Source organism: Bradysia coprophila, assembly GCF_014529535.1.
Source record: "Bradysia coprophila strain Holo2 chromosome X unlocalized genomic scaffold, BU_Bcop_v1 contig_416, whole genome shotgun sequence".
Classification (NCBI taxonomy): domain Eukaryota; kingdom Metazoa; phylum Arthropoda; class Insecta; order Diptera; family Sciaridae; genus Bradysia; species Bradysia coprophila.
In genome coordinates this window covers 756,571-769,645 of record NW_023503334.1, presented here as the reverse complement: position 1 = coordinate 769,645, position 13,075 = coordinate 756,571, and the positions used below count along the sequence as shown (strand labels likewise).

Here is a 13,075-nt window from a genome sequence, read left to right as displayed (position 1 = left end):
CGAGAAGATTTTTTTTTAACTCGATAGCTATGTCTTTCATTTTTCCTTATTACCTGACTGTAGCTTCGACCTTTATTATATAGCGTCACGGAAACCACCTAATGCGAATAATAACTAAAATGTCAGAGAACAAAAGAAATCAAAGATCAGTCCCGAATTAGGTGTTTTTCGTATCGTTGTGAAACCTACGCTTAGAAAAGCGATAGAGATCTGACTCAAACAAAAGAAACAAAAGAAACTTTAGGTCATAAAACGCATCGTTGTATGAAGCTACAGTTAACCTCATGAAATGTATATTCAAACAATTGTCACAATTGAATTGTGGAAAAGTCCGTTTACTTTGACCATACTTTCCATTTCCATACCAAATAACTTACAATATAGTCCGACTGCCACTCACATCATGGACCCTAGCACCCAAAATAAACTTTTTTTTAGAGTCTATCGATCAATCTTATTCATCTCTTGTTCAAAGATCAATTGGCAAAACATAAAAAATTCCTTCATCCAGTAATTTATGGATCTGTTTTGGTAATTTCCGAAAATGTGTAGCGTGTATACGAGCTGCATTTTCAGAGATGTTACGACTTTTTCATTTGTCAACAAGTGGGAATTATGTTTTTATACATGGTTGTTAACATGTCAATAAATTTCCCAATCAAATGTATCCTATCGATAGTTTTGGCTCGCTGTCGAATGGATGCTTGTGGTTGTATTTCTGTAATCTCTGCGAAATTTTTTAGCATAACAAAAGTGTAGCAATTTTGAATGCTTTGTACCATTTGAATGGGTCTCACACCACACACGTTACCAAAAAAAGAAATTTTTTTAAATTTTAGCGATCCATTTTTAAGTGCACAGTGAATGGATCTAACAAAGAAGGACAATCACTCATATTTTCTGAAAGATCATATGAGGGTTTCAGCCACTGTGTTCTTGTCTCCACCTATCTGTAAAAAATGGTCCGCTTCTGTCTCCATTTTATTCAATTAAAACAAGACAGAATCCATGCTCGATGCCAGATTTCCAGTTTGTAGATCAAATCGTTGCGCTATTATGTTAACAGAGTTGATCTGTTTAACTGTTCTATGTTCACTTTATTAATTCAAAGAAGTTCGCCTTATTTGTTGTAGTATAACTGTGGGTGTAATAATTGGACGTTTTCCTTTTTCGTTTAATTGGATTTTTTTTGAGACGCAGACAAGACGTTTTAATAAATATTTTTGTTAAAAAAAAAATAAGAAAGAAAATCCGTGAAAATAAAATGTGTGATTTTATAAAAACAAAATATATTTTTTTTGTCTTGAATTTTGTACATAAATTTTTTACAATTTTTAATTTTTATTTTATTTTTATTATTTGTCACTCATTCAATTATTCGGAAAAACTTTGTATAGAATTCTGTTTAAGTTTAATGGAACCTTACGAGTTGAATCCTTTTTCCAAAGAAAAGAGAGAGAAAAAAGTAATAAGAAAAGTAAAAAAAAAGTTAAAAACGAGAGAATACTGTACCTTTTTCAGCGCTCATGAAAAATATTATATTTATACAAAAACATTCACAAAAAAAACATGAAAAAATACAAAAACCTGTCTTTCTCACCAACAATTTTCTATTTTCAATAACTTCGTCAAACGTCATATCTGTTTTGTGTTTGAAATAGTTTTTAATTTTAGAATTTAACTGTAAAAAAATCTATAAATTATATACAAGAAAAGAAAAATCAAATAGAAACATTTATAATTAATTAATTATGAAGAACATGAAGAAATAAAAACCATTTATATAGAATAATAATCATTAAAACATAAAAATTAATCCATACCTATAAAAGAAAACTAAATATAAAAAATGAACACTACAAGAAAATTCAGTAAAAAATGAAATTAATGAATGAAAATGGAAAATATGGTTAGATAGAACGCTTTTCTATTTGTATAATAAAAAAGCATATTGTCATATATTAATAAAGAGAGTTAATTATTCTTAAAAAAAAAACAGATCTTTAACACGACCATCATACAATAATTTATAACGGCAGTACATTTAGTGTAGTGACAGTGGCTGTATACGATTTTCACTTGATATTTATAAATTGACGCAAAGCTTGAGAATTGCTTGGAAAATTGACAAAAAAGGATAAAGTGACTCCATTTTAGTGTGTCAGGTCGATCGATCTATATGCATCTTTATCGTATATTGTATGTATATGATATACGGTATGTTTGGCACAAGTGGAAAATTCAATAAATGTACTCACGAGGAAACTCCTTTTTTATAAACCAAAACAAAATACTTCAAAAACATTTGATCAGAAAATACTCAAAGTCGAAGAAAATCCTCAAAAAAAATCTTCAGAAATCTAAAACAAATTCAAGAAAAACCTCTAACATCAATGAAAATCTTCAGAGGATTGTCTTTTGGAAAATCCTTTGTTAATGAAATTTACAAATATCCGCCCCTCGGCTCCTATTTTGCATAGTACGTAAGAGTAATTGATCAATACAAAATGTATTATGGAGAGTTGACTTACCATTTGAGCAAGTGACGTATAATTTATAAGTTGGAAATAATAAAAGTAACCTTCCAGAAGTTCTTGTATGAAGATGTGTGTAACCCATAATTTCCTATTTATAAGTTGACCTATAAATTATACGTCATCTGCGCAAACTGTCTAATGACAAGTTTTGCCGACTTATAAATAAATTAAAATCTGTCTATTTTGGTTATATATACTGTTATGATCAGAGCAAGACAACCGAAGACCAGTTAATTATAACTTGCCTTGGGGTACTTGTTATTGCATTTTTATATACACTTTTTTGACATATTTCCTAGACATATTTCCATATCTTTCATCATAAACAGTCTATAATTCCAATGCCGCTGTCACTATAGAACTATTTATGCGCCACTATCTGTTTACTTCAGAATCTCGTTGATTGTTTGAAGCCAAGTTCAAAATGGGGTTAGGGGGACACAACTTTCATAATTTCTATGATGAAAGTAGTGAGCTGAACGTGAGGAATTTTATCAACAATTCACATGTTACTTGAAAACCGCTGATTTAGACCACAGTTTAAATACGAAGAGAAACTACGGTTATAAGAGGAAGGATTTTGTAATAACTTTTCAAAGACGACATTCAATTTTCAAAAATCTGCAACCGACGCTCATTTAAAAAAAAGGATCCGTCCCTCAATTAGGAAAATTGGTTACCGACAATCGTTTTCCGGCGTAAGATCGTCAAGAGAATTGAGAATGAGAAAGTTATTGCTTTGGAATTACTTTTGCTGCCAAAAAGATTTGGTGCCATAATTTACCTTCATCCCCTTTGAAGGGATTGGTAAGGATTCATTGCAGTGACACTGTTATAAAGTGCGTTTAGAATTTTTTCTGCTTCAAATGGGCATTTGTTTATCAGGTTAGGACTATTCGATGACTATCTGTTTGAAGCTCTTAAATATGTAAAAGACTCGATAATTATAATACTGGTCTGCCTGGGACATAATAAATGAAACAACAGCTATACAGTGTGTCATAAGCAGCAAATTTATTTTTTAAGGAAATTACGCGAGCCAATTTCGCAACCAACATTCAGCAATCATAAATTGATTTCAATCCACGAATCGTGGCTGAAAGAAGCGTCAACTGGTTGATACCTTTAGCTGAGTTGAATTCAACTTTCACACGGGTGAACGCTTCGGTAGGGAAGAATAAACCAGTCATGGTAGTAAAGCCACCGTCCACAAAAACTTCAATCGACGACACATCCAGATAGACTTTCATTTGAAGATATCTGTTTTTCGATTCTCGATTGGCTGTAGCTACCGCAGCGAACTCGGAGTAGAATGAGGTATCACCAGACATGCTTCTGTCCAAATGAATTTCGTTCGATCCAAAACTATATCCCACGCAAACTTCCTCGGCCAGATCATTGAACAAGCACAGACGCAAATAGGCTAATGAATCACTAAACATGAGTTGTGTGTCGATCAGAACGTCAACCTCCAATAGGGAATTCCTAAAACCTAAATCGTTAGTAAAATCGTGACCTGTTCTTATCGAAAGTGGCTGGGTGGTTTCGAAAAATTGCGAAGAAATTCGTAATGAGTCAACTTCAGCCGCTGGTTGAGACTGCAAACGAAGTCTACCATCTAACCGTTGCACATTTAAAACTCTAGGCAGTGTCATTTGTCCCCTCCAAGCGCTCGTTGGTAAAAATTTCCCGTAATCCCAATTACTCATCCAAGCGATCAACAGACTCCTATTGTTTGGTTCGTTAAACCACGATACACCTGCATAATTGTCGGGTCCCCAGTCCAACCAAAGTGGTTGGTAGAGTACTGACTTAAGGAACTGCTTTCCATTGAACGAGCCCACAAAATATTGAGTTGCAGATCCTTGATTGGGTCCGCCAGGGTTAATGCTAACTAAAAGAACATACACCCTCTGACCATTAACGGTAAATGGCAACAGGTCAGGACACTCCCACACACCGCCATGTGATCCTTGCAGCGGTCTTGCACCGAATTCACTTATCGAGTTCCAATTCAGTAGGTTATCCGACTCTAAGAATTGAATTTTATCGCCAGCGGCCACCATCATTATCCATTTATCCTTCCAGTTAAAGATTTTCGGATCTCGAAAATCCGGAACTTTTTCGTCATCATTCGGTATAACCGGATTTTTAGAATACATTTCGAATGTTCTACCACGATCATTACTTACGGCGATGCTTTGTTGTTGCTTTTTCGTCGTTGCCTGAGTAAAAAATAAAATCATCGGAGTAATGCTCCCGGTTTGCAAGCCTGAAGAATTCTTTGCATCTAAAACTGCACATCCACTGAACAAAGATACTGGCTCTACGTCTATTATATCATTTGGACTAAGGGCAATGGGTAACTCTGTCCAATGGACCAAATCCGTTGAAATAGCATGGCCCCAATACACTTGTCCAGAAACTGTTGCATTGGGATTGTACTGGTAAAATAGGTGATATTCTCCGTCTAGGTATATCAGCCCTGTCCCGAATGAGATTTTTTTTTTTTTTAATTTTTACCATTGACGGTATCATCACAATTTTGATGATAAACGAATCATATTACCATTGGGATCGTTCATCCAATGCTTTGATGGACTGTAGTGAAGTTGTGGACGATATTTATCGTCGAGACATAGCGTGTAACATAAATGCAAAAATTGTAATGAGAACAACAAATATAAAATGCTTGTCGAACTGCGAATGGCATCGGCACTGCGATTGAACATAGTGGGAATGCAAAATTGTTCGTTGGATCGAATTGTTAGCTTTTCGACAGAGCTATGAGACTGAAGCTGAATCGTCTAAGTATGCCTATATATAGACGAATTACATTGTGTTCAGGTTATTTAGGTCGTTTAGCAGATGGTGCAGCGGAATTTTTTCTTGCCCAAAAAAAATGGAAAATTTCCTCTATAAAATAATGCGTTCAAATGCAAATGAATCGAGATGAGTTCAAAGCTAAATGTAGAGCTCCGCAATAGATTTTATGTTCTGTCCCAACAGACAAGTAAAAAAAACAGTTCTCAGGTTAGATGAAATTAGTTTTATTTCTTTATTCTGTTATTTTCTCGCACATTTTTACACAATTGATTGATATACCTAGTTCTGTCTTTCCGCCAACTGTTTCAGCTGCTTCAGAACAGTTTCCCATAATTTCTTTTTGTCTCGTTCCGATTTCTTCAGCACCGAAAACATTGTCTTTTTATCCGCTTCGCGAACTTTCTCCAACACGATAATAATGGTCGATGGTTGCAACAAATTGTACCGATTCTCCGATTTTCCGTAATCGTGCAAGTATGTGCTCCATTCTTCCAGTATCAGCAAGTCCAACAATTGACGCACCTCGGCAAAATAGCGCAACGCTTCGCCGTCTTTCAGACCCGGTACTGGATCCGTACCGGCAAACACTTCGCATTGCATTAAGTCCAAGCTTATTTGCTGCAAGGCACCGGTCGAGATTTGTTTAACGTCATCGCTGAGCAGCAATTTATAAAACGAACCAGCTATGTGTTCACAAGCCTTTTTGCACGCAGCCTGTGCAACACCCGGCAGCAAATACGAGAAACTTTGAAATGTGCTCTGAAGAAAGGCGATCATATCGGTGATGAACGAAGATGCGTGACCGATTGGTTCGACCAGTAGCCAGTCATAACTTTCCAATTCTTCGAAAAAGTCATCCAATTTCGAACAGAGTTTGGCCGACACTTGCATTTCAGCTTCAGAGCGTGCCGCTTGGAACATCGCTGAAGGTGCTTGCTTGATTTCTTGTTGCGTACCGGTCATTTTACACACAAAATCATCGAGAAACGGACCGGCTTTCTCCAAATACTGTGTGTCGATGATGATCTGTATGACTTGCATCAGTGCCAGACTGGGATTGCGAAATACGGCCGATAAACAACCGCTGAAACTTCTAGTCAATAATAAGTTCGCTGCTTTTCGTACCATTGCAGCCACTTCGCTCGGCGACAGTGTTAGCTCCTCCGAGAATTTCATGCACGCATACATGAATTCCTTGGCTTGGTGATAGACCTCGGGTACCATTTTCGAGAACGGGAATTTTTTCGGAAATGGTTGATTTTCCAATTGTTCCGAGTGGAACGGGAATCGTTCGAGTATTGCGTCATATTCTTCTTGATTGTTCACCTGCAATTGCAGAAAGTCGCCCTTGTCCAACAAGTCTCGAAATTCGTTGACCCATCGCTGCAGCAACACTTCATTGTAATGGTCTCTCATCTCCAGCAACAGGTCCCACAATTGTGTGACTGTGTAGCCGTAAATTTTTAACGTCGTTATCGACAGCATAATCAAATTTTTAATTCTAAGCAAAACATTGGGATCCGTGCATGATGACGAACTCATACTGAGTACATTTACAGCCCGTTGCAGGGACGTTGACCATAGATCATCCAAGTACGAACGTATCACAACATCACCGGCTGTGTTCATCACATGATCTTCGACGATGAAAAATCCGACGATCGAGTAAATGTAATTTTTGTATGCGTCCAAATTGTCGTGCATATTCTGCGGTGCTTGAAGAACCAATTTTGCTTGATCACGTCGCTGCTTCCGATAATCCTTTTCGAAGTATTCTTTATCGTTGAGCACGGTGTAGATTTGCAGACATCGGTAGATTGGCGAAAAGTCAATTAGGTCCTGGGCGCTGAGGTCCTCTTCATCGACAGCATAATCACTTGTCGTGCTAATTTGATGTTCTTCGATGATGGTACGAAGGTCCCGTTTCTGCACCTGTTTGGTGTGTCGCATAGCAACCTCTCCGATTTTGGGTGAAAATTTGCGAATATTTTCCAGAAACTCTCGAAAATCGGCCTCGGACGATTTCTTGATGTTCTCCTTCAGCTTCGGTACAGCCTCTTTCATTTGTGCGGTAAACCGGAAATTCTCCACCTTCGGCAATTGCTCATTCTCTAAATGTTCCAACGTTTTCAGTGCCGGATAGTATCGCTTGTCTTTGACTTGGCGCAGTAATTTCGTATAACACTCCAGAACGGGTAGACAACAACTCAATCCGTCGATGGCATTCGCAATGTTTCCCTCAATTTGACGGGCCCGAACCAGATCTTTTCCTTTGGACAGTACACCCGACGATTCTTGGTTGAGCGCAACGTCCAGTGACAACACTTCTTCGTTCAAACTTTTCGCTTGTGATCGGACGTGAAGCAATTCTCGGATCGAATCGATGAATCCTTGATAGTACAGATTACATATTCTTTCGATGTCCTTGTCATGGCTTCGGATCCGACTCTCCAGTTCCAATTGAATTTGGTAATTGGAATTTCCTTCGAGTATCGAATGAAATGTGAAAAAATCATCGACGGCTTCGATGTCCTGAATCGACATTGTAGGTACGCCCACGAAATCACAATTCACTGATAACTTATATTAGTCGAATGAGTATTTTGATACACAAAATGAATTTGTGAGTAATGACAACATTGAAAACAAAAAGTACTAGCAGTGTCAATATCGGTGTGTAGAAATTTCGATTGAGCGAAGAGTAGAAAAATAAACGTCAATAAAATGTCGTAACAAAAAAAACTCTCACAACAAGAACGCACTCATTTTCATCTCCAAACGTATCCAATTTTCGTTTCGCTACTCTGGGGTATGTCAAAATATTAAAGGCGCAGAGGAGAGTGTTGTGTGTTTTTTTTTATTTGCGTTTTAATTAATTATGGCTAGCGGAGGCTATGATGATTGGGATGATGACAACCGTCGGGTTGTTTATGAAGGGAGGCAAGTACTTGAACGTACTTCGGCGTCATTAGCCCGATCAAATCAAATTGCAATAGAAACGGAAAATATTGGAACTCAGGTAATTTTGTTTTGTTGCTTTTTTGGTCGATTTGTTTGTGTTTTTTACTTTATAATCAATGTCCCCGTTCCGTCCCGATCGTCCACTCAAATTGGTTTTCTTTGTTAGCGCTTTCATATTAAATAGTCTGTCCATCTTTCTGACTGTTAGTCATCTGCGCTATTTTCACATACGACAAATGTTGATTTCTTATCAAATTCAGTAATGTGGAGATAAAACATGAGCAAAGCTGCACAGAGTTGTTGTCGATCCAATGTAAGCGGTGGGTGTACGAGGCAGGATTTTCTGAGTCTGTGGAACTGACTCAAATACACACCCCTCCTTAACAAAAAAGAAGTTTTTCCGAAATACTCCCAAAAACTAAGAACGGGTATCGATTCAGGGACCTTTTGGGAGCTCAGAACAGCATTCAGTAAAATCGGACCTGCTCCTTCCCATACAAAATTTTTCATTTCATGAAATCTCATACACCCCTTTGAAATCGTTTTGACACAAAAGTTCGGTGAGTGGACATATTTTGATCGAAGTTGATTTTTATCTTATAGTCAGAGGTCATACCTTTCTTACGATACCCCACTTTCGTAGCTCTTTCGAATTGACTTCGTCACACTAGAGCTACGCAGATGTTTTTGTATTTGTAATCACTTTGAAACTGAAATGAAATGAAATGAAGTGTTAAAAATTTTATCTGAGGTAACTGATCATACAAAACTATTGCAATTGGCGGAGGTCTGCATTTTCAAACCCATATTCTACGGCGATCTCCGCTATCAAAAAATTTTCTCCGCCAATAACGGATTTGTTCCGTAGTTTTTCACGCTCTATCGTCTCCAGCAAGTTTTATTCGTTCATCATAGAAACTCAGGCGTCCGCTGATAGACGATTTTACAGATTTTGAAAATTTACCATCAGCGAACCGCCGAGTTATGTCTGAGGACATCCAAAACTTTCGGGGATGGAAAGAGCCGGAAAAACTGTGGAACAAATCCGTTATTGGCGGAGAAAAAATTTTGATAGCGGAGAATTGCCGAGGCTCTAAAATACCAATTCAAAAAAATATGCCCATAAGGAACAAAATGTAATTTGGTGTCTCATTATCCTCTTAGGTGATTTCGGATCTGGGTGAACAACGAGAATCGTTGCTTCGAAGTCAACGGCGGCTTGAGAATGCTAACGACGGGCTAAGCAAATCGAATTCGATATTGCGATCGATGCAGCGAACAGTATTTTATAATAAGTTGATATTGGTGTTGATAATATTGTTGGAAGCATTAATTCTAGGCGGTTTGATATTCATAAAGTTTTTCAAGAAAAAGTAAAAATAAATTTTTAACAAAAACAAAATTATTTTTCTTTTTTACATTTTGTTCGATTGCTGGTTCGCATCCATCACAATCACAAATTTCAGCATTGGCCGACTGGTGTTTATTATTTTAATTTGATTCCTGAAATCAATTCATATTTTTCTATACTACAGCGAAACATTTCGACCAAAAAAAATCAATGATGATGGGCTACGCTCCCATTTATTTTTAGAGAATATTGAGAATTAATGTCTTATGAAAACAAATAAAACATCAACCGACAAAGATGTGCAAAGATGATTTTTTAAAAATAAATTCTGAAAAAATAATAAATCGATTCGATGGAACAGTTTAAGTCTCTCAATCCATCAGTGCAAATTATTTTTCCAAAATAAAAAAAAATAAAACTTCTGTTGTCTTCTGAAAACCAAACATTTTAACATGGTTGTTAGGATGTGTGCCGGAACTAACGACGTAAAATGTTAAGAAAATAGAAGAGTATAATTCCAATCGTTGAATTTTGGCGGAATAGATCCTGGAATAATTAGACATAGTTACATCTGTAACTGATACAAAATCTTATACTTCATTAATGTAGACATGTAATTTTATTTATATAAGACAGCAGTAGCAAGAGTTCGTGTCGTGATGAATAGTTGATTAACAGAAATTCCAGCTCTCAAATAAAAAAAAAACTAAATTTGTAAGAAAAATTCTGACTACTGCGTCGAATTGGCCCTTTACTTCAAATATATTCTGGTCAGGTGCTCCTTAACCTGTCACAGACGGCAAGCATAATATAGTACATTACTATACCAGTGAAGTAATTTGAAATCTCGTATCCAGATGAGTAAAAGTATCCGAGGGCTTCAGCCCGAGGTACTTTTACTCATCGTGATACGAGATATCAAATTATTTCCAAATTCTTTCACGTGTAAAGTATAACGTTTTACTTTACGAGCGAGGGAAAAGGTTTTCACTAGTGAGGGAATAGCTACTTTACCTCACTAGTCGAAGATTTTCAAAAATTGATTTCAGAAATCGTTTACTTCATTTGTTTTACTTTCATTTGCTGAAGCTTGTCGTTTATTATTGCTGTGGTCGTTGTCGATACGATGCCGGTTACGATGTGTTGATTCAAATCATGAAAACACTATGATACCGAAAATAAATTCACGTGTATTACTCAAGGGAAATTGGAGCAATAATGGCTTTCCGGTGCGACACAAGCAACAAACGAATTAGTCAATAAAAAACAATTTTCGTTCGACAGTGAAGATGACCGGTTTCAAGGACTTCCAGCTTCGTTTAACAGCAAATAAACAAAATTCACTTCTTTTGTAAATTAAATAGGGTTGCTACTGCCAAATTTGAAAGTAAATAACTGAACGTTCTATTAGATGGACGGTCTCTGATCGTCCCACAGAAAACGATATTATCGTCCGGAAAACGATATTATCGTCAACGAAACAATATTATTGTCGTCTGATTCGATAATATCGTATCAAAAACAATAATATCGTTTCACGGGTGATATTATCACGGCAGAAACGATAATATCGTTGCATGAAACGATAATATCGTCGCAAAAACAATAATATCGTTTCAATCGGCGATTATATCATTTTCTGTACGATAATATCGTTGCTCGGACGATAATATTGTGACCGTCCGGAAAACGATATTATTGTCGTGTGATACAATAATATCGTCACAACGACGATATTATCGTTTAGGAAACGATATTATCGTTTAGGAAACGATATTATCGTCCATGCTTAAATCTAGATGTGCGGTAAATCCAAGGGTTGAAATAAGGCATGTTTGGTATCGTTGGAAAGGTGAGACTCTGGGCTAACAAAGCAATACCAAATTCACCTAGGTCTCAAACAAAGAAAAAATCGTCTATCGCAATATTTTGCCTTACACTCGATTTTAATATTATGTGATTCTTAATAACGGGGCTGCCCTCTACAAATATCAATAAAAAAAATTCATGTGCACGACATATCAGGTATGGACATTTTCAAGCTCACCGTGTAATCCTTAAACTGAAGAGCTTTGAATAAGTCGACAACCCCTATTCTCTGTTAATTCATTCGCATTGTATTGTATTGGGTGGGTAAAATGTATTGTACACAAACGTCGAATATAAGCTCAATATGTTTAATCTTTATGACTTTTTATTATCGTAACTATTCAGTGACGGTATCAATAATCGCAAATATTATCTATATATTCGCTGTGGCAATAAAAATAAAATAAAAATTGGAAAACAAATTGTTCAAATAATAAAATCCGTCAAAGAACTTTCATCAATGAATTATAAATGCCTTGAACTGTAAACAAAAATTCACATTCCAAATACTTTGATGAAAAAGTGGATTTTTGTGCGAAAATACAAAAAAATAATTTTATTTATTCAAAAATGTCCAAAATTTTCCCAATTTTTTTTTTTTAATCATCCAAAATATAATTGACAAATCGATGTATGTTAATTAGTGTGAACCATCAATGAATCATCGGCGACACGTTCATGGAAATGATGCGCTCTACTTATATAAGTATTTATAATTTCAGCAAAAATTTCGAATAGACAATTCACAATATTTATTTTAAGATTCTTTCATACGACACACCATCACCGTACACTAGTTATATGCTATATATACCACAATACGCCGCATAATATAGTGATATAGATAGATAGAGACGCATAAAATGTATATCAAAAGTCGTATGAAAAAACATGAATGACCATCAAAATTTCTACAATAAATAAATTCAAAAAATAATATGCATATATCTATCAACCGTGATACTCTCATAAACAATTTTAATCAGATGGTCTACATCGTATAGGCTCTGACGGCAACAAAAATAATGGAGCGAAGTTTCGTAATATAACACAAACTTGAGAATTTTCTATTGTTCGTTGTAATGTGAAAAGCTTTGAAAATAAACTTTCTTCAATGCGTGCCAAATCGTGCAATCCATGGAACATGCGGTCTGATTTATATTTATATGCTATTACAGCGAACGTTTAGTACCCAGTTCAAAGTTTTTTTTTATTCAACCGACGGGGAAAACTTGAGCAACTCTCTTGCTTTAAATAGTTTAATATTTACTATTCTGATGGAGGATGAAGCATACGCTAATTTTGTTCACTCGGAGGCATAAATAACTATTCTATAAAAAAACCTTTCAGCAAAAGCTAAGAACGACATTTTTCCTAAACGACGGTTAGGACGACGGCGCTAGTGCGGTAAAGGATTTGCAAGGGGCAAAGCCACGCGTTACGGAAGTCACACTAAGATTATCTTAGGTTATTATTCGATTTTCTTCATTGCATAAAACATTGTATGCAACACTAATCCATACGGTTCTTG

The 13,075-nt window shown here is 36.1% G+C and overlaps 3 protein-coding genes across 3 annotated transcripts; 1 reads left to right on the top strand and 2 right to left on the bottom strand.

Moving 5' to 3' along the window:
- Positions 1 to 3,533: 3,533 nt before the first annotated feature.
- On the bottom strand, positions 3,534 to 5,318 carry LOC119069964 (levanase-like). The gene is made up of 2 exons (XM_037174199.1): positions 5,107 to 5,318; positions 3,534 to 5,022 (listed from the first exon to the last, which is right to left on the bottom strand). Exons 1-2 carry the CDS (start codon positions 5,267 to 5,269, stop codon positions 3,596 to 3,598), a joined length of 1,590 nt encoding a protein of 529 aa, XP_037030094.1. The 5' UTR covers positions 5,270 to 5,318; the 3' UTR covers positions 3,534 to 3,595.
- Positions 5,319 to 5,566: 248 nt separating this feature from the next.
- LOC119069958 (exocyst complex component 6) lies at positions 5,567 to 8,050 on the bottom strand. The gene has a single exon (XM_037174189.1). It carries the CDS (start codon positions 7,905 to 7,907, stop codon positions 5,643 to 5,645), a length of 2,265 nt encoding a protein of 754 aa, XP_037030084.1. The 5' UTR covers positions 7,908 to 8,050; the 3' UTR covers positions 5,567 to 5,642.
- A 94-nt stretch (positions 8,051 to 8,144) lies between these two features.
- On the top strand, positions 8,145 to 9,726 carry LOC119069983 (vesicle transport through interaction with t-SNAREs homolog 1B). The gene is made up of 2 exons (XM_037174227.1): positions 8,145 to 8,382; positions 9,489 to 9,726. The coding sequence occupies exons 1-2, from the start codon at positions 8,242 to 8,244 to the stop codon at positions 9,699 to 9,701; spliced, it is 354 nt and encodes a 117-aa protein (XP_037030122.1). The 5' UTR covers positions 8,145 to 8,241; the 3' UTR covers positions 9,702 to 9,726.
- Positions 9,727 to 13,075: the final 3,349 nt, after the last annotated feature.

Bases quoted from the DNA above. Each gene is read 5' to 3' on its own strand.
- LOC119069964 (XM_037174199.1), bottom strand. From the start codon at position 5,269: ATGTTCAATCGCAGTGCCGATGCCATTCGCAGTTCGACAAGCATTTTA. The intron at 5,023-5,106 runs GTAATATGATTC...CATTCGGGACAG, and splicing joins TTGGATGAACGATCCCAATG to GGCTGATATACCTAGACGGA.
- LOC119069958 (XM_037174189.1), bottom strand. From the start codon at position 7,907: ATGTCGATTCAGGACATCGAAGCCGTCGATGATTTTTTCACATTTCAT.
- LOC119069983 (XM_037174227.1), top strand. From the start codon at position 8,242: ATGGCTAGCGGAGGCTATGATGATTGGGATGATGACAACCGTCGGGTT. The intron at 8,383-9,488 runs GTAATTTTGTTT...TTATCCTCTTAG, and splicing joins CGGAAAATATTGGAACTCAG to GTGATTTCGGATCTGGGTGA.